Here is a 21,210-nt window from a genome sequence, read left to right as displayed (position 1 = left end):
GTCAGAGTAGGAGCAAAGTTCTTTCTAGTCTGCTCTCATTAGCTGAAACTGGAAGTCCTATTGTTTCTTTTGATGAACACAAATTCTTAACTTTGATGCTAAATGTATCAGTCTTTTTCTTTGGTTTGTGCTTTTCATGTTTTGTGGATGGACAACTGTATATGAAACAATTCCTTTTACAGACACATATTAGAGCAGAATAGACTGTGCTATAGAAAGTTCATTCATGTAAGGCCAGAATGATTTGATCTTTGAATCCTGTTTTGGAGTTTCTTTATGATAAAAGTAACTATTCAATTTCTTTTTTTTTCCCTTTTTTGTGGTTTTATAACTTTATTTGGTGTACTTGACAGTCAGCAGTTACTTCTCATCCACATTGACTGTCTATAGATTTTTGAAAGTGGTAACAGGCATGTGGGTAACCAAAGTATAGAGCTTGTTTGGTGGATCTTCATCCTGTTTCCTGGACAACCGCACAGGGATAGATAGGTATGGGACATTCTTTATTCCTTGGGCCCAGACAGCTTTGATGAGCCTGGTATCCATGCGCACATCTGGAGTTCCCATCTCCTTCATGGCAAATTTCTGGATCTCTGTGAGTACCTGAGGGGCATGCTGCTTGAAGCCCACTCCAGGATGCTCTTGGGATTGTTGATGGTACATTCTCGGTCACCACCTCGTTGATGGTAGAATGGCCTTTCTTCTCACCACCCTTCTTCGCAGGAGCCATTTTATCGTACCCAAGTTGGAAAGGCTCAATTTCTTTATGATTATAGGATAAATGATTATTTCCATTTTCCTTGAGTCACTCTGGTAAGCTTTTCCTTTTCCCAAGAAATTTGTGGCAGGGCACAGTGTCTCATATCTGTCGTCCCAGCACTTTGGGAGGCTGAGGCAGATGGATCCCTTGAGCCCAGGAGTTTGAGACCAGCCTGGGCAACATGGTGAAACCCTCTCTCTACAAAAAATACAAAAATTTTAGCTGGGTGTGGTGGTACATGCCTGTATCCCAGCTACCCAGGAGGCTGAAGTAGGAGGATTGCTTGACCCCAGGAAGTTGTAATGAGCCAAGATCACATCATTGCACTCCAGCCTGTGGGACAGAGTGAGACCCTGTCTCAAAAAAGAGAAAGAAATTTGTCTATCTCATCTGCTTCAAATTTATAAGTATTTGCCCATAAGGTATTATGCTTTAAATATCTATTATTATTTTTGTACCTCACATTGTTTACTTATGCCTTTGGATTTTTTTTTCCCTTTTGATCAACTTCTCCAAAGACTTTTTGGTACTTTATGAGCCCGTTTAATAAAACCAGTTTTTGATTTTGATATTTGCTATTGTATTTTGCTTTCTATTTCTTTGGTTGTTCTTTCATTCTTCCATTTTTTTCTTTAGGTTTGTTTTGTGGCTTTCCATTGTCAGACTGAAGGTGGTAGATAGAGGACCAGGCCTGGGTTGGTCCTAAAGGAGGACAATGGAAATTGCAGCGTGGCTCACACCCTCAGAATGCCTGTTCCTGCCGCCACCCATACCTAAAGGTCTCTAAGAGAATTAGTTCCCTGTGATCAGCTGAATGAGGAGTGAAAAAGCCAAGCCTGGTTTTATATGATTTGGGGTAATATGCTAGTACCAGCCAAAAGTGGACGGTGACAGGAGAAAAGCTCTATTTAGGGGGGATCCTGAAGGGTGGTGTAGAAACAAAATTCTCCCAATGACCAGGACTTTAAAGAATACATTTCCTGGTCTTTTGTTTTTGAAGGAAAGGTCCACTGAGGCGAGGTTCTGAACAGATTCATCGGCAGGAGCTAATGATTTTTAAAGCAATGCTAGGGAACTCAGAAGGAACAGCAGTGGAGAATCAGTGTGACTCGGAAGGTTAGGCAGGCATGTGGGGGGACCCGCAGGGATAGGTCTGGAGTGTGAGGATGTTTGCCTGGCTCTGGAGAAGGTTCTGGGTAATCAGATGGGCAAGATGATCCCTTCTGCATATCAGTTTCTTTCTCCATCGCCTAATGATGGCGCTGTGGACCCGTGGCCAAGTGGCCGTGGTGGAGGGCGGCCCGTTCCAGACCTGCATGTACCTCCAGGCTGCCACGTTTCTTGTCAGCAGCGCCGTTTCTGGACTCCCAGGATGCTTTATTCACCATCACAATTACCCCACAGACCATAGGCTTTACCAAGGAGCTCACTCTACAGCAGAATCAGTGGCCTGTTCAATTTAATCAGACTTAGTGTGAACCCTACATGTGGCTAAATAATGAAGCAGGAAGGAATATGGCTAGAACCCCAGGGATTCCCCATGGTGCCAGTCATAAAAGTAAATGGAAAGACCTCTTACGGACAGCATCCTTAAACACTCTCATCCCCAATAAAATCCAGTATCCAACACTAACGTTGCCAGTGGTGCGAACTGCTGATGCTTGATGGTGGTAGAAGTGATGGCCTCAGCAGACCAGCTCAGGAGAAGAGGTCTTGAGCACTGTTTCTGACTTATGCTTGATTCTTTAGTCACCTCGAGTGTTTTATTAGCCAACGCACTATCTTTTTAATAGATTTACTTTCTCTTTAAAGCAGACAGAATTAATTTCTAATATTTGAAAGACTCCTGGTTTTTATACGAGGATGTAGGAGAGCAGATTAGGAGAGCAAATGGCATTCCCCCCCAAAAAGACATGTTCAGGTCCTAATCTCTGGTACCTGGTACATGTGCAGGTGACCTTATTTAGAAATAGGGTCTTTGCAGATGTAATCAAGTTAAGATGAAGTCATACTGGATTAGGGAGGGCTCTAAATCCAATGACTGCTATCCTTATAAGAGGAGAGCTATGTGGCCGGGCTCGGTGGCTCACGCCTATAATCCCAGCCTGTAATCCCAGCACTTCGGGAGGCCAAGCAAGGCGGATCACCTGAGGTCAGGAGTTCGAGACCAGCCTGGCTAACATGGTGAAACCACATCTCCATTAAAAATACAAAAATTACCCTGGCATGGTGGTACACACCTGTGGTCCCAGGTACTTGGGAGGCTGAGGCATGAGAATTGCTTGAACCCACGAGGCGGAGGTTGCAGTGAGTGGAGATCGTGCCATTGCACTCCAACCTGGGAGACAGAGACTCCATCTCAAAAAAAAAAAAAAAAGGAGAGTTATGCAAGGAGGAAGGTCATGTGTTGATGGAGCCAGAGATCGCAGTGACACAGCTACAAGCCAAGGAGCAGCCAGGATTGCTGATAAGAAGCAGGAAAAGAGTCTTCCCTGCTACCTTTGGAGGGAGCTTGCCCCTGCCAGTCTTGGACGTCTAGCATCCAGAACCGTGAGAGAATATATTTATGTTGTCTGTAGCCACCTAGTTTGTAGTCATTTGTTAACGCAGCCATAGGAAAGAAATGCACGATTCATTCAAGGAACACTGAGTCCGTGAAAACATTGAGTTCTGGGACCTGGTTAAGTGGCTGCGTTCTCTATCGTGAATCAACACAGTTCCCAGTTTGTGGACCCTACACCTAGGAAGTCAGTGAGCTGCCCAACCATTCTGATCCGAAAGAGCACATAAGCTCTTAGCTGCTGCTCGAAATAGCCTTGGTTACACCATTGTGATCGCCACGCTGGTCTTGCTGCCCACTGTGGAAGCACACACACCTTTTTTCCTGGAAATGAAATTCTATTATTTTCTCTACACCAAGGAACCTGGTGTCCATCCCCACTGAAATCAGCAGCATTTCCTATTAACATACCTGACCAGTGAAGGACAGCCACAGAGTTCTCAGAACATGTGAATAGTCCTCTTAACAATATCCCAGATGTAATCAAATCCAAGCCACCATCAGTTATAAGATGCACTATTATTTTATGAACCACTTAGAAAAAAAGCCAGGCATGGTGGCTCGCACCTGTAATCCCAGCAGTTTGGGAGGCCAAGGTAGGAGGATCACTTGAGCACAGGAGTTCACGACCAGCCTGGGCAACATAGGGAGATCCTGTCTCTGCAAAATTTCTCAGGTGTCATAGTGCACACCTGTGCTCCCAGCTACTTGGGAAGCTGAGGCGGAAGGATCACTTGAGCCCCGGAGTTTGATGCTTCAGTGAGCCCAGATCATGCCACTGCACTACAACCTAGGTGACAGAGCAAGACCCTGTCTCGAAAAAAAAGAAAAAGCACCACAGTCAAAGTGTTATTTATAATACATTCTCATTTCAGAGACACGGAAAGATGTAAATCTTAGAAGTCATGAATTATGTTGCCCAAAGCCTTGTAAAGGGAGTGTCATTTGAGTTCTCATGACACACCAGAGCATGAGTGAGCAGGACAGACATGATAAACATTCTGTCTTTCCAAGACTTTGCCTTTTTTTTTTTTTCCCCCCTGAGACAGAGTGTCACTCTGTGCCCCAGGCTGGAGTGCAGTGGTGCAATCTCCCGGGTTCAAGCAATTCTACTGCCTCAGCCTCCTGAGTAGCCAGGATTACAGGTGTGCACCAACACGCCCGGCTAATTTTTGTATTTTTAGTAGAGACGGGGTTTCACCATGTTGGCCAGGCTTGTCTTGAACTCCTGACCTCGTCGTGATTCATCCAACTTGGCCTCCCAAATTGCTGGGATTACAGGCGTGAACCACCGTGCCCAGCCAAGACTTTGCATTTCTTCCTATGCATTGTTCCAGGGTATTTCTGACAACTCAGCTTTATTTAATGTGGATTTCCATTGAGTCCAGGTTTCAGTCATCCAACTAAGAAAGCAATGAGAACTACCTGTAGCTGCTGGAGTCAGTATATTGGATCCAAAACCTATGGTATGCGTACCCATAATTCAGCCTGATGTAAAATTATGATCATCCTCCTTTTGATACAGCACCCTTATGGTAAATATCCATAAGTATTTGCAAGTTTTTTTGTAGATATTTTTAGTGTGTGAGCCTTCTCCTAGGTCAGAGTCTGTGTTTTTCCTCCTGGGACATGCTGGAATCTGACTCTTGTTATAGGTTTGAAGAAAAGAAAGAGCGGTGGGGATCATGATGAGATTCGGTTTTAGGTGCCAATAAGCTCAAGTGAGGTTATTGAGAATCTTACAGGAGAGCAGTGGTAGCGCTTCCTGGCAAGTGAATTCCATTGAAGATGGAGATTTACGGGTAGTCTGACTCATCTACACCCTCTCATGTCACCATTTAATTCTCTAAGTTGGCCAGGCATGGTGGCTCACGCCTGTAATCCCTGCACTTTGGGAGGCCAAGGTGGGCGGAGCATCTGAGGTCAGGAGTTCGAGACCAGCCTCGCTAAGATGGTGAAACCCCATTTCTACTAAAAATACAAAAAATTAGTTGGGCATGGTGGCATGAGCTTGTAATTTCAGCTACTCGGGAGGCTGAGGCAGGAGAATAGCTTGAACCTGGGAGGCAGAGGTTGCAGTGAGCTGAGATTGCGCCGTTGCACTCCAGCCTGGGCAACAAGAGCGAAACTCCATCTCAAAAAAAAACCCAAATTCTCTAGGTTCTATTTTCACATAAGAGACCTGGTGAGGTTATGAATTAAGTTAACACCGTAATTCGGCAACTCATGGAATCAAGCTTTTAAAGTCTTTTGGCTGTCTCAGCCCTTCAGCTGCAAACAAAGAGACTCCTTGAATGTGTTCTTGGAAAGTCTCTGGTTTTCAGTCTGTGCTTTCACAGGAGGATTTAGGAATTTGAATTTGTTGTTCTCTTTCTTTAAACCAGTAGTTTTCACTGGCAGTGATTTTGTCTCCCTCAGGAGACATTTGGCAATATCTGGAGACATTTTTCGTGGTTACAACTGGAAAGGGGCGTGCATGTGTATTACTTGCATCTAATAGGTAGAGGCCAGGAATGTTGCTAAGCGTTCTGTGTATAATGCATAGGACAACTTCCCATAACAAGAAATATCCAGTTCAAAATGCCAGTAGTTTCAGAGTTGAGAAATCCTGTTTTAAGCTGTTCACCATTGTAAGAAGCAACCATCCAGGGCTGGGTGCTGTGGTTCACACCTGTAATCCCAGCACTTTGGGAGGCCGAGGCTGGAGGATCACTTGAGCCTAGAAGTTTGAGACCAGCCTGGCCATTATAGCGAGATCTTGTCTCTACAAATTATAAAAAAAATTAGCTGGGTGTGGTGGTGCGTGCTTGTGGTCTCAGCTACTCGGAGGCTGAGGTGGGAGGACTGATTGAGCCTGGGAGGTGAAGGCTGTAGTGAGTCCTGATTGTGCCACTGTACTCCAGCCTGGGCAACAGAGCAAGATCCTGTCTCACAAACAAAACAAAACAAAAAAATCATCCCACATATTCCTTAATTCCCCAAATACGCTGATATAGTCCCTTTGCAATCTAGTATCTTGCCAGATGACACTATGATACCATCAATAGTAAGAAACACTGTTATTTTATGAACTACTAAGAAGAAAAAATGCCTGTCAAACCCTCACATTGCACTGCTTTTTTTTGGTTTTTCTGTTTTTTGAGACCGTGTTTCACTCTGTCACCCAGACTGGAGTGCAGTGGCATGATCTCAGCTCACTACAACCTCTGCCTCCCAGGTTCAAGTTATTCTCCTGCCTCAGCCTCCTGAGTTGCTGGGATTACAGGCACCCGCCATCACACCTGGCTAATTTTTGTATTTTTAGTAGAGGCGAAGTTTCACCATGTTGGCCAGGCTGGTGTCAAACTCCTGACCTTAGGTGATCCACCTGCCTTGGCCTCCCAAAGTGCTGGGATTACAGGTGTGAGCCACCACGCCCAGCCTGTATTGCTTTTTAAAACAGATTTGGTGAGTGTGCCTTTCATACTCTGGCAGCAGCCACTGGGCCACACCAAAGCCACTTCCTGGGCACTTCACTTTAGATTAGAGGTGATAATGTCACTGCTTATCCTTGAGATGTCACGGGACACTTGCAAGTATTCCTTAATACTTGCAGAATTTTGACTGCCGTTTGTCCCCAGTAAGGCCTGACAACCAATCCCTGAAGTCTTGCTGCCGGCAGCTACTCCTGATAAACATTTCTGCTTTTCAGTAGCAAAATGTGTGTGTAAAAGATTTTGGATACTGTCCAGTGTATGGAGTAGCTGGGATTGCTGGAGGCCACAACATTCAGAGCTACTTTGAACAACACCCAAGCCAGGCTGTAGAAGTGATCCAGGGAGGCCAGCGCTGCTTACCCATGCCAAGCACCAGGTGGCGCTGCGGCCCGGGATGAGTGCTTGGCCTGCTTGGCCTCACCTCCATGCATGATGTCACCACTCTTGCCTGCAGAGCCCCTCACGGCTGGAATGAGACTGCTCATTCATGGTGGCACTGCCACCTGCTTATGCTCATCCCAGGGGAGGCTGGCAAGGCAAAGAGCTGGCATTTTCATAGGAGCATTGCCATAGGAGGCAGATTCTGCTGCCATCAAGTCTCATGGGGTGCAGAACTCCCAAATATAGAGAAATGGTATGGGTGTTGGCTGGTACAGAGAACGGGATGCAGCCAGCAGCCCCCTTCCCACCACTCCCTTCTGCTCCAGACAGAAAACTAGGAATCAACGTAGATTCTCCTCTTCCCTCACTTAGGACATCAGCAAGCAGTTGATCTCCAAAACAGTCTTTACGCTATCTGCCTTTTGTCTCCAGTGTCAATAGCTTCCTGTGGCCAACGCTGTTCATTCCATCTGGATCACTGCAATTGCCTCCTAACTTCTCTTCCCTCTTCCACACGCTCTTCTTTCCAGTCTGCCTTCCCCAAAGCAGCAGGAACAGGTTTCTCTGTAAGTCATCCTATAAAACTTCCTTGCTTTAATGCCTTCAGTGGCTGCTTTTTTGCATCAAGAATAAAATCTGGAATCTGCGTTTTGGCCTCTGAGGAGGATGAACTTATGTCTCATTCTACGTAGGATATGATTTTTTTATTTTTATTTTTTTGAGACAGAGTCTTGCTCTGTCGCCTAGGCTGGAGTGCAGTGACACCATCTCAGCTCACTGCGACCTCTGCCTCCCGGGTTCAAGCGGTTCTCCTGCCTCAGCCTCCTGAGTAGCTGGGACTACAGGCTGCACCACCACACCCGGCTGATTTATTTTGTATTTTTAGTAGAGACGGGGTTTCTCTTCATTGGCCAGACTAGTCTGTAACTCCTCAACCTCAAGTGATCTGCCTGCCTCAACCTCCCAAAGTGCTGGGATTATAGGCATGAGCCACTGCACTTGGACGAATGTGATTTTTAAGAGAGCCTTTTATTCTCAAAAATGTCTGGTTTGGACATTCAGTTGCTGTCACTGTCATAAGACCCTGTATTTTCTCAGCCCTGTGCCTGACGCCTCCTCACCCAACTCCATTCCTGCTTGTCTTCTTTCAGCTCCTTTCCCTACTCGGGGGCTTTGTAGATTCTGTTCCTTCTGCCAGGGACACTTTTCCTCTTATTCTTCACAAAGCATTCTCCTTGTTACCCTTCAGGTCTTAGCTTAACTGTCACTGCAGAGATGCCTTTCCTTTCCTCACTCGACATGGTCCCTCCCTGCTCGCCTCTGCATCCTTTCCTTCCTCACTTCCTCCGTGCTCTGTCCACGTGTTTAGTCTCTGCCTCTCCACCAGAGTGTAAGCGCCTCGAGGGTACAACTCTCTGTGTCGTGTTCACCATTGTGTCTCCACTGCCTGACACAAAACCCATTTCCTCAAGAAATGGCAGGTGAAGCCGCCATGCCGCATGCAGTCTGGGCACTCGGCCTTTCTTTCTTGGCACAGCTCACCTAGTACTGAAATAGTAATTTGTGTAATTTCAGTTTATCATCAGTTTCTCCTAGATTTAACTTCCATGAGAACAGGGCCCATGTCTTTTTTTGCTTAAGCTCAGAACAAGGCCAGGGCAGTTCAGGAAGCATTAGTCTGTGGAATTTTCTGTGGGCCATGTGCCTGGGCGCTGGGGAGGAGCTGGTTCTGGGGTAGCATATTGAGAAACTTAAGGGGGATGTGCGTGGGGCCGGACGGGGAGGGCAAGGTGTGCACGACAGCCTCCATGTGTGGTGGGCCTTGCTGGCCTGGTCTCCCCTTCAGCAGCATTTCGCTTTTCTGACCCTGCTGCACTCCAAGCTGCCCGCTTAGAGGTTTCTTGAACCTCAGAAAATTCGGGATTTACCAAGGACCCAGGCCTTCAGCAAGGCAGACGGCAGGGCTGCGAGCAAGACCTCTGAATCCTGGGGAAGAGCTGGAGAAGTGTGGTGAGGAAGTCTCCCAGCCCTAACTCCATTCTGTGTTGTCTTTGCAAACAGCAGCCTCGACTACTAAGAACCCATCTAGCACAACAATGGAAACCACTGTCAAGCAAGACCTGACTTCAGCATCCAGTGTCTCCACTACAGCTACAGTCCAGCAGAGCACAGTCCCCACTTCCAAGGCCATGAACACCTCGGCCCCGACCACGGCGAGCACCCGTGGTGTGTCCAGTGACTCACCGGGGACTACAACCCAGGTTCCGCAAACCTCAGGCCCGGTCACCACTACCGTGACTACAAGATGCTGCTCAGACAACACTACTACCGCCAACAAGGGCTCCAGGAGCACGCAAGGTGCAGACGCCACTACAGTTGCAATCTCCACGACCACAGTGAAACCTTTCACCACAAGCAGCCAGAATGGAGCAGAAAATACAACTAACTCTGGGGGTCAACGCAGCCACAGTGTGACCACAGACCTCTCATCCACTAAGGCAGAACATCCAACCACCCATCACCCTACAAATCCAGTCAGCCCCTCACAACCCACTTCGACGCATCCTGTGGCCACCCCAACACGCTCGGGACATGACCATCTTACGACAGCTTCAAGCAGTTCAAGCAGTTCAAGCACTGTGGCTAGCCCTGGCCACACCTTCACAAGCTCGGGGATGATCACCACCCCACGTAAGTAATGCCTGGCTTTCTTCAAGCACCAAGAAACTTTTCAGGGCCTGATTACAGGGCATGATGGCTCATGCCTGTAATCGCAGCACTTTGGGAGGCTGAGGCAGGTGCATCACCTGAGGTCAGAAGTTCGAGACGAGGCTGGCCAACATGGCGAAGCCCTGTCTCTACTAAAAATACAAACATTAGCTGGGTGTGGTGGTGGGCGCCTGTAAAGCTACTCAGGAGGCTGAGGCAGGAGAATTGCTTGAACCCGGAGGTGGAGGTTGCAGTGAGCAGAGTTTGTGCCACTGCACTCCAGCCTGGGTGACAGAGCGAGAGACTCCATCTCAAAAATAAACAGGTATGGAATAGATCCTGACCTTGGGTGATCTGCCCACTTTGGCCTCCCAAAATTGCTGGGATTACAGGTGTGAGCCACTGTGCCTGGCCAATACTTACTTACTTACTTACTTATTTATTTATTTATTTATTTATTTATTTATTTATTTATTTATAAGAGCTGGTCTTAACCTAGTAAATCAATTTCAAAATCTACCTGTGGATCATGAGCCTTAGGATCATGACCCATCTCAGATCTGTGGACCCAGAATTTCTGAGTGCTCCCTGGTGATGTGGCTGCGTATCAGCAGCATATGGTCTGAAGTCAGCAGGCCACCACTCTACAGGAGGGTGCCACACAGGAGTGTGGGCTCCGGCTGAGATAATCCTGGATTCGAATCCCTGCCCTGCCACTTGTTGGCATGGGAACTCGGGCAAATCACTGAGCTCCTCGGAGCCTCAGTTTCCTTGTTTATGAAATAGGGACGGTGACGATTCCTCCCCCAGAGGGTTGTTATGAGGATTCAGTAGGAAAGTACCTTTGAAGCACTTGGTCCCTTGCACACAGTAAGTGGTTGGTGAATGTTCACTGCAGCTGCTGTGACTTCCTTTGCCGGGTTATTCCACTGGCTTGTCATAGGAGTCAGTCCGCTGCTTCCGTCTCTGTGGGAAGTAAGACTAAAGAACTTGGGAAAACTATTAGCGCGAGAAAAGACTGTCCTCTTCTCACGAGGGTGCACTCATCTTTTCCCATTACCCTCGTTTTCCCAATGACAGCGCCATCAGTTATCTTGCAAAGAACTGAACAGACCTCCAGCCAGATGCCAGCCAGCTCTATGGCCCCTTCCTCCAAGGGGACAGTGCAGCCCACAAGCCCGACGACAGCATTGAGAATGTCTCCCCTGCCAGAGACCATGAGCTCCAGCCCCACGGCAGCATCAACGACCCACCGATACCCCAAAACACCGTCTCCCACCTTGGCTCATGGGAGTGACTGGGTAACTCCGGCGGGCGTGGGGCAAGTCTGAGAACCCAGACTCAGGTAGAAGGGGCTTTCAGACAAGCTTTTCTGTTCTTTCCTCCAACCCAGGGCCCCTGGCTGGGGCTTTGAGCAGCACTTACCCGTTCGCTCCTCCCTCTCCCTGGTTAGCCTGGTCCTGGTTTGGGCTGCCCTCAAGCCACGCAGCCAGGACATACCTGGTTCTGGAATGGGTCCAGCCATGCCTCCAGCTTGCCATGAACTCCTTCCTATCTGGGTCACCCCTTAGTTGGGGGGAAGTGTCAAAGATTCCCTGACTATGAACCCAAACCTTAATCTCAGTGGCTTCTTGCAGACCAAGTGTGAGGCTCCTGAGATGCTGAGTGAGAAGCTCCTCATCCTGAACCTCACAGGAAACACCCTCTGTGTGAGTAGCTCGCTGATCTGAGGCTCGCAGCAGGGCTGAGGGAGGGAGAGGGAATGCATGTTCTTTCTAAGTGCATTTATAAGCGTATTTCTAAGGCGCATTCGCTTTCTGGCCCTCATTTCTTCCTAGTAGGAAGTGGTCCTTTCCCATCTTACAGAGTGACAGACCGAGGTTTAGACTTCTCTAAGTCAGGACACACCCACAGGACTGAACCCCCTCGCCCCCCGGTTTCCTCGGTTTTCACTGTGTGACTATTCCCAGTATGCTGAGTTGAGGGACCCTGATCCTAGTTCCTGTTTGCCCTTAGTTCTGGGAGTGACTTTGGCGAGTTGATCTCTTTGGGTTTTAGATGTCTCAGTTGAAAACGAGAGGTGAGGCCAGGTGTGGTGGCTTACACCTGTAATCCCAACACTTTGAGAAGCTGAGGCAGGAAGTTTGCTTGAGGCCAGAAGTTCAAGACCAGCCGGGGCAACATAGGGAGACTCCGTTTCTACAGGAAAAAAAAAAAAAAAAGAAGATGAGAGGTGTAGTCTGCCTGAGTCTCTCGGCTTTAATCGTCTGTGGCTTCACATTTCCCGGTCTGTGGACTATCTGAGAGCCTTGATGGACGAACAGTCCTGGGAGATTCTCCCTCTAACCTGAGGAGCTGACGGGATGGGTGGGAGAGAAAAGGGCCCAGGAATGCAGGAGCCACTGCCAGCAGTTCTCCAGTCTGGGTGGTGTGTGTATGTGTGAGCACCTGTATGAGGGAGGTATAGCAGTGTGTGAACAGCCTTCAGGCTGGCGGTCTCTCTGGGGCCAAAGGCTTTGGTCTGGGGATGCGCTGTGCATACTTGGTAAATAGCTGCTGAGCGCTGCGCGTGCTGGAGATGGCTGGCTCACTGCTGCCCTCTCCCGGTCAGTGCCGGTTGTTTGCAGCCACCCCCTAGGAACCAGAACTAGAACAGACCCAAACACTGTGTCTATAATAGGACGGAGAATTTGGGCTTACAACACTTTAATGCTGCCTGAATTTTCTGCAGTTGTTTTCTTTTGGGTGTCCATTATGCCGGCATTTTCCAAGTGAACTTTACAAAAGCCTACATCTTGACCAGAGTTTTAAAAGTCAGTGTTCTCCTAGGGTTGGGCTTATTGGACAAGGCAGGCATTGCGTGAGATGATCTCTGGGGACAGTCAGGTGCCCGCCCAGCCATTCCTCAGACCCTCTTTTTGGATGTAGCTTGGCAGGCTGTATGATTGTTTGTGAGAAACATTTTTTTTTTTTTTCCTTGCTAGAAAAGGAAGATGGAAAACCCTGGATCCCTTCCTGATGTCAGGGTGGGGAATGAGTAAGCTTAAGGAAATTCTGGTAGAACCCTTAGGGGTGGTTTGTATGGGTTCTGTGCTAAGCCATCCCTAGAGTCCTTTTCTTTGTCTTAGACATTTATTCCGGAATCAGGTCAGAGAAACCCCAGGGAGGGGTGCCCCTAGATGGCACGGCAGAACTGGGTAAAAAAAGCTGCCCATACCTCTCTCCTTATCCTCAGCCCTAAAGCCACGTCAGCCATAATCTTTCTTCTTAGAGCTAAATAAGACTCCTCCAAGATATCCTAGGGGTAGCTTCAAGATTCCACCTGTTCCCTTACTCAGTGGAGATCCCTTCCCCTGTCAGCCTGTCTGTGTCTTCAGAGCCAGAGGCTCTGCCTAGGGCAAGGGCACGTGGATTTCAGCTTTGCGGGTAGAGACCCTTCTGCTGAGAGTTGCAGCCTCCTCGCCTGATTTCTCTGAACTGGGCATGAAAGGCTGGTGAATGGGAGTTCAGGGGGAATTGGAGTCTCCCCGCAGGTTGTGGGGTGGGGTCGCTGTGCAGTGCCCCCACTCTAGCCCTTTCTAGGAATGGAGATGAAAAAGACCCCCAATCCACGAATAGCTTGGAGGGAAAAAAGGGGCACTAGGGTGAAAGGAATGAAAAGTGCAAGCATAGACCAGATAAACACAGTGTGGGGAACAAGCTGATGGGAACGAGGCAGAGGAGGCAGGAGCTGGCCCAGGAGAACAGCGTGCAACCCTTGGCTCCTGGCTGGCCGGCATGGAGCAACAGCTGGGGCCGGAGAGGGAGGCAGGTTCTAGCAGAGCAACAGTATTGTCCCGACGGAGCTGGAGGGCAGCCCTACAGGCCTAGGCTGCTGTCACACTCCCGCGGAGTCACCTGCGCTCTCCCCACCATAGGCAGGGGGCCCTCCAGATGAGAAGCTGGTCACGCTGATATGCCAAGCAGTCAAAGCCACCTTCAACCGGACCCAAGATGAGTGCAACATACGGCTGGCACGCATTCAAGGAAGTCAGGCAGTGGCCGTCAAAGAAATCACTATTCACAGTGCGTGGAGGGCAAGGGGGCCTGGGCGGAGGACAAGGGGGCCTAGGCTGAGGCCTGCATGGGTGGGAATGGGGGCGTGCAGGAGCCACATTGGAGGGTGGGTCACAGTGGTACCCCTTCTGTTCCCTAAGAACTGCCAAGCCACACCCCCTCCCAGGTCACCCAAGAGACACACTCAGGAGACTGAGATACCTGCGTCCCTCTCTTGGGGTGCAGTCCCCGTCCCCCACTGCCTCTCTCTGGGCTGGGCCATTGGACAGCGTCTCCCTCCTCTCCCACAGCTAAGTTCCCTGCCAAGGATGTGTACGAGCGGCTGAAGGACAAATGGGATGAACTAAAGGACGTAAGCGGCCCCCCAAGTGTTGGGACAGAGTAGAAGCCCCTTGTGGGAGGTCTGGTTACTACCCTCTCTCTGGGGGGAGGAATCCCATCACGTGCCTGCATGTAGACGAGGGTGGTGGCACGGACCCCAGCAAACTGCAAGCAGAGGGGCTCTACAGTGAAGCCGGGGGGCTGATGGAGAGAGGGTGCCCCCAGACTGTTTTCTGCCACTTCCTGTGCAGGCAGGGGTCAGTCACATGCAGCTGGGGGACCAGGGGCCACCGGAGGAGGCCGAGGACCGCTTCAGCATGCCCCTTATCATCACCATCGTCTGCATGGCGTCCTTCCTGCTCCTCGTGGCGGCCCTCTATGGCTGCTGCCACCAGCGCCTCTCCCAGAGGAAGGACCAGGTAAGCAGCTGTTTGCGGCCACACAGAGGAAGCAGCCCAGGTCACCAGAGGAACCCTCCCCTCGTGATTCCCAAGTTGCAGAAAAGGAAAAGGGAGCAGGCCCTGGACCCTTTCTAATGGGCAGAGGCCATCCCTGATGGGCAGCCGCCTCAGTCCACGGAGCATTACAGAGGCAGCGTGGCAGAGGACATGGTGTGGGCTTTGGAGTCAGGAAGTCTTACTTTTTATTTTATTATTGTTATTTTTTTCAGACAGTGTCTTGCTCTGTCACCCAGGCTGGAGTGCAGTGGTGAGATCTCGGCTCACTGCAACCTCCACCTCTCGGGTTTAAGTGATTCTTCTGCCTCAGCCTCCCCAGTAGCTGGGATTACAGGTGCCCACCACTATGCCCGCCTAATTTTTGTATTTTTAGTAGAGATGGGGTTTCGCCATGTTGGCCAGGCTGGTCTCAAACTCCTGACCTCAAGCAATCTGCTCGCCCCAGCCTTCCAAAGTGCTGGGATTACAGGTGTGAGCCACCACGCCCAGACTGGAGTCAGGGAGATTTGGTTTAAGTCCTGGCCCTGACCTTGAGAAAGTCAGTCAGATGAGCTCTTTGGACATCAGGTTCCTCATCTGCATAGCAGGGATAACCTCCTTGCAGAGCTGGTCTGAGGATTCATTGATAGAAGCAGGTCTAGGTGTTCCTGTCTAACCAAACATTTTTCCGCCTGCCTTACTAGAATTCCCGCCATGACGGTGCCACCCAGACCCGTGGTTCTCACTCCTGCCTGCACACTGTGGGGAACTTGAGAAAAAATTCCCTTGCCTGACTGCCTCCCACACCAATTCAAACAGAATCTCTGAGTCCATCAGTGTAGTTGTTAAAACGCTCCCCAGGTGATTCTAGCATGCACTCAAGGTTGTGTTTGAGAGGGACAGAAAGCCCCTCTGCCAGATGGCTGCTATCTGCAGCAGGGATGGTTCTAGAGACACCGTACCCATCTTAGAGAGGCTTAGAGAGGGCTCAAGTCACCCAGCCCAAGAGAGGTCATTTTTTAATGATCTTTCCCCATTCATTACGATAGGTGAAGTAGGTGTCTGGAGAGGAGGTTTTGGGGGAAGGGATGAAGGGGACGAAAGAGCTTAGAGGACTCTGGAGAACAAAGTCCATCTCCACTGACTTCACCGGTCTGCCACCAGGGTGAGGGTGAGGGGCAAGTCTTTGTTCCAAACTAGTTCCGGGAAGGCTGAGAGCCAGAATGACCACCAGGAGCAGCCAGCCCCACAGGGGAGCAATGAGGGCCTGCTTTAGCTACAGTGGGGCTCCGGAGTGGGAGGGGTACATGTGCTATATTAAGCTCCGAGCCCTCTGAAACCCCCTTCTCACTGGTCACCTTCCCCACTCTAGCAACGGCTAACAGAGGAGCTGCAGACGGTGGAGAATGGTTACCATGACAACCCGACACTGGAAGTGATGGAGACCTCTTCTGAGATGCAGGAGAAGAAGGTGGTCAGCCTCAACGGGGAGCTAGGGGACAGCTGGATCGTCCCTCTGGACAACCTGACCAAGGACGACCTGGATGAGGAGGAAGACACACACCTCTAGTCCGGTCTGCCGGTGGCCTCCAGCAGCACTGCAGAGCTCCAGACCGACCACCCCAAGTGCCGTTTGGACGGGGAAGGGAAAGACTGGGGAGGGAGAGTGAACTCCAAGGGGTGTCCCCTCCCAATCCCCCCAGGGCCTTAATTTTTCCCTTTTCGAGCTGAACAAATCACATTCTGTCCAGATTCCTCCTGTAAAATAACCCACTAGTGCCTGAGCTCAGTGCTGCTGGATGATGAGGGAGATCAAGAAAAAGCCACACAAGGGACTTTAGCAATGAACTAGTGGAATGCCTTCATTCCGCAGTGAGGTTGCCGAGACCTGAGGAGGGTAAGTGACTTGCCCAAGGTCAGAGCCACTTGGTGACAGAGTCAGGATGAGAACAAAGATTCCATTTGCACCATGCCACACTGCTGTGTTCACGTGTGCCCTCCGTCCAGAGCAGTCCCGGGCAGGGGTGAAACTCCAGCAGGCGGCTGGGCTGGAAAGGAGGGCAGGGCTACATCCTGGCTCAGTGGGATCTGATGACCTGTAAGTCCAGCTCCCAAGTTTTCCTTCTCCTACCCCAGCTTTGTGTACCCGTCTTCCTACCCTCTATGTTCTTACCCCACCCTACACTCAGTGCGTGTTCCCACTTACTCTGTCCTGGGGCCTCTGGGATTAGCACAGGTTATTCATAATCTTGAACCAACCCGTTGTTCTGGATTCTGATTTTCTCACATTTGCCTCGTGAGATCGGGGCTTAACTCACACAGGTCTCCCTGCGTGAACCAGGTCTGCTTAGGGGGCCCATGTGCAGGTGGAGAGAGAAAGGGACACTCTTCAGTCCAGGCTAGCGTCTCAGGGCAGCTGATGAGGGGGTCAGCAGGAACACTGGCCCCTTGCCCCTGGCACTCCTTGCAGAGGCTCCCCGCGATCTTCTTTGGGCTTCCATGTCCACCAGGGACTACAATCTGCTGTAGCTACTGAAAGCAGCGTGTTCCTTTTGTTGTTCACTGCTCAGCTGATGGGAGTGACTCCCTGAGACCCAGTATGAAGGAGCAGTGGCTGCAGGAGAGGCCTTCCCAGGGCCCCCCCATCAGCGATGTGTCTTCAGAGACAATCCATTAAAGCAGCCAGGAAGGACAGGCTTTCCTCTGTATGTCATAGGAAACTCAGGGACATTTCAAGTTGCTGAGCGTTTTGTTGTAGTTGTTTTCTAACCCAGCCCTCCACTGCCAAAGGCCAAAGCTCAGACAGTTGCAGACTCCCAGTTAGCTCATACACTCATTCTGATTCTCCTGTGCCGCAGGGAAAGGGGCCTGCAAAGCGCAGTGCATGCTGGGTGCATGAAGGGCAGCCTGGGGGACAAACTGTTGTGCGAACATCTCACTGTCCTGGCCTGGAGCTAGGCCTTGCTGTTCCTCTTCTCTGTGAGCCCAGTGGGGCTGCTGCAGTTCTCTTGCAGTTTCTGGTGGCATCTCAGGGAACCACAAAGCTATGTCTATTCCCCAATATGGGACTTTTATGGGCTGAGCAGTTAGCTGCCATGTAGGAGGCTCCTAAGCAGTGGGCATAGCGAGGTTTCATCTGATTGAGAAGGGGGAATCCTGTGTGGAATGTTGAACTTTCGCCATGGTCTCCATCGTTCTGGGCATAAATTCCCTGATATCAAGTAGGAAAATGGGCAGAACTGCTTAGGGGAATGAAAATTGCCATTTTTTGGGTGAAACGCCACACCTCCAGGGTCTTAAGAGTCAGGCTCAGGCTGCAGTAGTTCTGATGAAATAGGCTATCCCCTCTGGAAGGCTTACTTTTTAAAAGGGTAGAGGGAGAGGCTGGGGAAGATATCTGTCCAGCCCCGTCTGCCTAATTCCTTCCTCACAGCCTGTAGCCATCTGATATCGTAGGGGGAAAGGAAGGCCAAGGGTTCACTTAGGGCCCCAGCGAGTTTCCCAGGAGTTGGGGGATGTGAGGCTAACAAGGTCCGAAAACATCTGCCCCAACGCTCTGGTGTTTGGAGGTGGGCAGGATGGAGAACAGTGCCCATTTGGGGGGAAACAGGAAATCTTGTTAGGCTCAAGTGAGGTGTTTGCTTCCTTCTTGCCCAGCGCTGGGTTCTCTCCACCCAGTAGGTTTCTGTTGGTCAGACTGGATTATTGCTCCTTTGCTGATCCTGGGACACACTTCACCAGCCAGGGCTTTTGACAGAGACAGCAAATAGGCCTCTGCAAATCGATCAAAGGCTGCAACCCTATGGCCTCTTGGAGACAGATGATGACTGGCAAGGACTAGAGAGCAGAGTGCCTAGCCAGGTTGGTCCTGACTCTGCCGACTCCATCGCTCTGTCCAACGAGAACCCGGAGAGGCTTTGGGCTGATTCAGAGGTTCTTTATATTCATCCAAACTGTGTTAGTCTAGTCTTAGGGCAGCTTCAGAATCTGACACCTTGCCTCGCTCTTGCCACCGACACCTATGTCAACAGGCCAAACAGCCATGCATCTATAAAGGTCATCATCTTCTGCCACCTTTACTGGGTTCTAAATGCTCTCTGATAATTCGGATTCTGGGTCTGGGAAGAGGTAAGGGGAACACCAGAAGCTCAGCATGACTTAAACAGGTTGTAGCAAAGACAGTTTATCAACTCTTTCAGTGGTAAACTGTGGTTTCCCCAAGCTGCACAGAAGGCCAGACACCACGAGTACGGTGACTGGGAAGCCTACTGTCATGTGAGTGGGGAGCAATGCTTATGAAGGAGGTACAGAATATTCTTTGCATCGTAAGACAGAGTACGGGTTTAATCTAGTCTAGACACCAGATTTTTTTCCCGCTTGATAAGGAAAGCTAGCAGAAAGTTTATTTAAACCACTTCTTGAGCTTTATCTTTTTGGACAATATACTGGAGAAACTTTCAAGAACAAGTTCAAACTGATACATATACACAGATTTTTTGGATAATGTAAATACAGTGGCCATGTTAATCCACCCTGCACTGCTTTAAGTGAACATACGTTGAGAAAACATTATGTTACCTGAGTGATGGCCAATTTTTTTCTCTGGACAGGAATGTAAATGTCTTACTGGAAATGACAAGTTTTTGCTTGATTTTTTTTTTTAAAACAAAAAATGAAATATAACAAGGCAAACTTATGATAAAGTATTTGTCTTGTAGATCAGGTGTTTTGTTTTAAATTTTAAAATGCAACCCTGCCCCCTCCCCAGCAAAGTCACAGCCCCATCACAGTAAAGGTTGGAGTCAATATGCTCTGGTTGGCAGGCAACCCTCTAGTCATGGAGAAAGGTATTTCAAGATCTAGTCCAATCTTTTTCTAGAGAAAAAGATAATCCGAAGCTCACAAAGATAAAGTGACTGCCTCAAAATCACATGGTTCAGGACAGAAACAAGATTAAAACCTGGATCCGCAGACTGTGCGCCTCAGAAGGAATAATCGGTAAATTAAGAATTGCTCCTTGAAGGCGCCAGAATGACACAAAGGACAGAATTCTTTTCCTAGTTCTTACCCTAGCAAGGCTAGGGAGGGCATGAACACAAAAATAAGAACTGGTCTTCTATACTTTCTCTGAATCATTTAGGTTTAAGATGTAAGTGAACAATTCTTTCTGCCAAGAAACAAGTTTTGGATGAGCTTTCATGTATGGAATTTATTCCAACAGGACCGAGGGACCAAGGAAACAAGGTGGGGGAGGCAGAGAGGGCAAGAGTAAAACTGTAGCATAGCTTTTGTCACTGTCACTAGCTGATCCCTCAGGTCTGCTGCAAACACAACATGGAGGGAGGGCGCAGATGACTCTTTAGTGTGGCTCTTTTTGTCTGTAGTGAATGTTCAACAGTTTGCCCAGGAAGTGGGGGATCATATGTGTCTTAGTGGACAGGGGTCTGAAGTACACTGGAATTTACTGAGAAACTTGTTTGTAAAAACGATAGTTAATTATTGCATTTTCTTACAAAAATATATTTTGGAAAATTGTATACTGTCAATTAAAGTGTTTTTGTGTAAACTGGCTCAAGCTCTAGTATTTTGCTGTGACTTAAAGCCTTCACTTGCGACGAGGCTCATTGCCAAAGTGCCTGAGAATGTCGGATCACACTCATAGCACAGGGGCCTCTGTGCTGAGTTACATTTGTCCAACTCTGCGGGCAGAGAAACTAGGAGAGAGTACGAGAGAAACTGAAAGGAAAAAAAAGGGGGATCCTAAAGGTAGTTATGAGTCTACGTTACTCAAACTGTCCTAGTGACCGTAAACGACCTCACTTTCCCCTAAGATGTTGTTGTATAAATGTTTCACTCTCTTCCTTCCTTCCAATGCCTCAGATACATTGGGAATCACCAATATCAGAAATCTCCAAGGGGGCTGCTGAACACTGATCAGGTATGAAAACACTGACAAAGGGACTATATATATATATATATATATATATATATATATATACACACACACACACACACACACACACACAAACAAGCTCTGTTCTGGCCCTGTTTCTGCCATAAACGGATCTGTTTACTGCCACAAGAGGCTTCTGCCTATCCCTCCTCCAGGTCTACAGTGAAGATAGAGGTTTAGGGAAGGACTCACTGGAGATGATTCTGACTTTCTCCATCTCCTAGCGTGGTATGATCCACAGCTGCATGCTTCCTCACTGGAAGGGGAAAACTTCATCATTCCCAACTTGCAGAAGGGAAACTGTCAGGTAGAATTGGTCTGTAATCTTAGTTGCTAGACAACAATCTTGTCTGTTTGCCTAGCATCTTACCATTTACAAACCATTTTATAGGAAACCTATAGGTTTACAAACCTATCTTACAGGAATTGTCCCCACTCGGGAAATTAGATGCAGGGGTTAAGTATTCTCTTTGAGATTGATCACACAACCATTTAAATGGCAGCACAGGCCTTGATTCTCTATCTTTTTGCTCTTTAGTCCTACACTCTTTTCTTAG

General features: G+C 48.9%; 1 protein-coding gene across 3 annotated transcripts in view; it reads left to right on the top strand.

Moving 5' to 3' along the window:
- Nucleotides 1–20,270, top strand: part of PODXL (podocalyxin like) — a 55,733-nt gene extending 35,463 nt beyond the window's left edge. The window contains exons 2-8 of one of the 3 annotated variants that reach the window (XM_025379566.1): nucleotides 9,239–9,868; nucleotides 10,967–11,187; nucleotides 11,524–11,595; nucleotides 13,804–13,951; nucleotides 14,233–14,294; nucleotides 14,515–14,682; nucleotides 16,073–20,270. In XM_025379566.1, the coding sequence (XP_025235351.1) occupies nucleotides 9,239–9,868; nucleotides 10,967–11,187; nucleotides 11,524–11,595; nucleotides 13,804–13,951; nucleotides 14,233–14,294; nucleotides 14,515–14,682; nucleotides 16,073–16,270 (1,499 nt within the window). In that variant the 3' untranslated portion in view covers nucleotides 16,271–20,270. The remainder of the gene's footprint in view (nucleotides 1–9,238; nucleotides 9,869–10,966; nucleotides 11,188–11,523; nucleotides 11,596–13,803; nucleotides 13,952–14,232; nucleotides 14,295–14,514; nucleotides 14,683–16,072) is intronic. The other 2 variants (XM_025379567.1, XM_025379565.1) reach the window with 2 other exon arrangements.
- The last annotated feature ends 940 nt before the right edge of the window (nucleotides 20,271–21,210 follow it).

The sequence above is a fragment of the Theropithecus gelada genome, chromosome 3 (assembly GCF_003255815.1).
Source record: "Theropithecus gelada isolate Dixy chromosome 3, Tgel_1.0, whole genome shotgun sequence".
NCBI lineage: Eukaryota > Metazoa > Chordata > Mammalia > Primates > Cercopithecidae > Theropithecus > Theropithecus gelada.
Note: the sequence above shows the minus strand (reverse complement) of the source record. Positions and strands in the feature narration are given on the sequence as shown.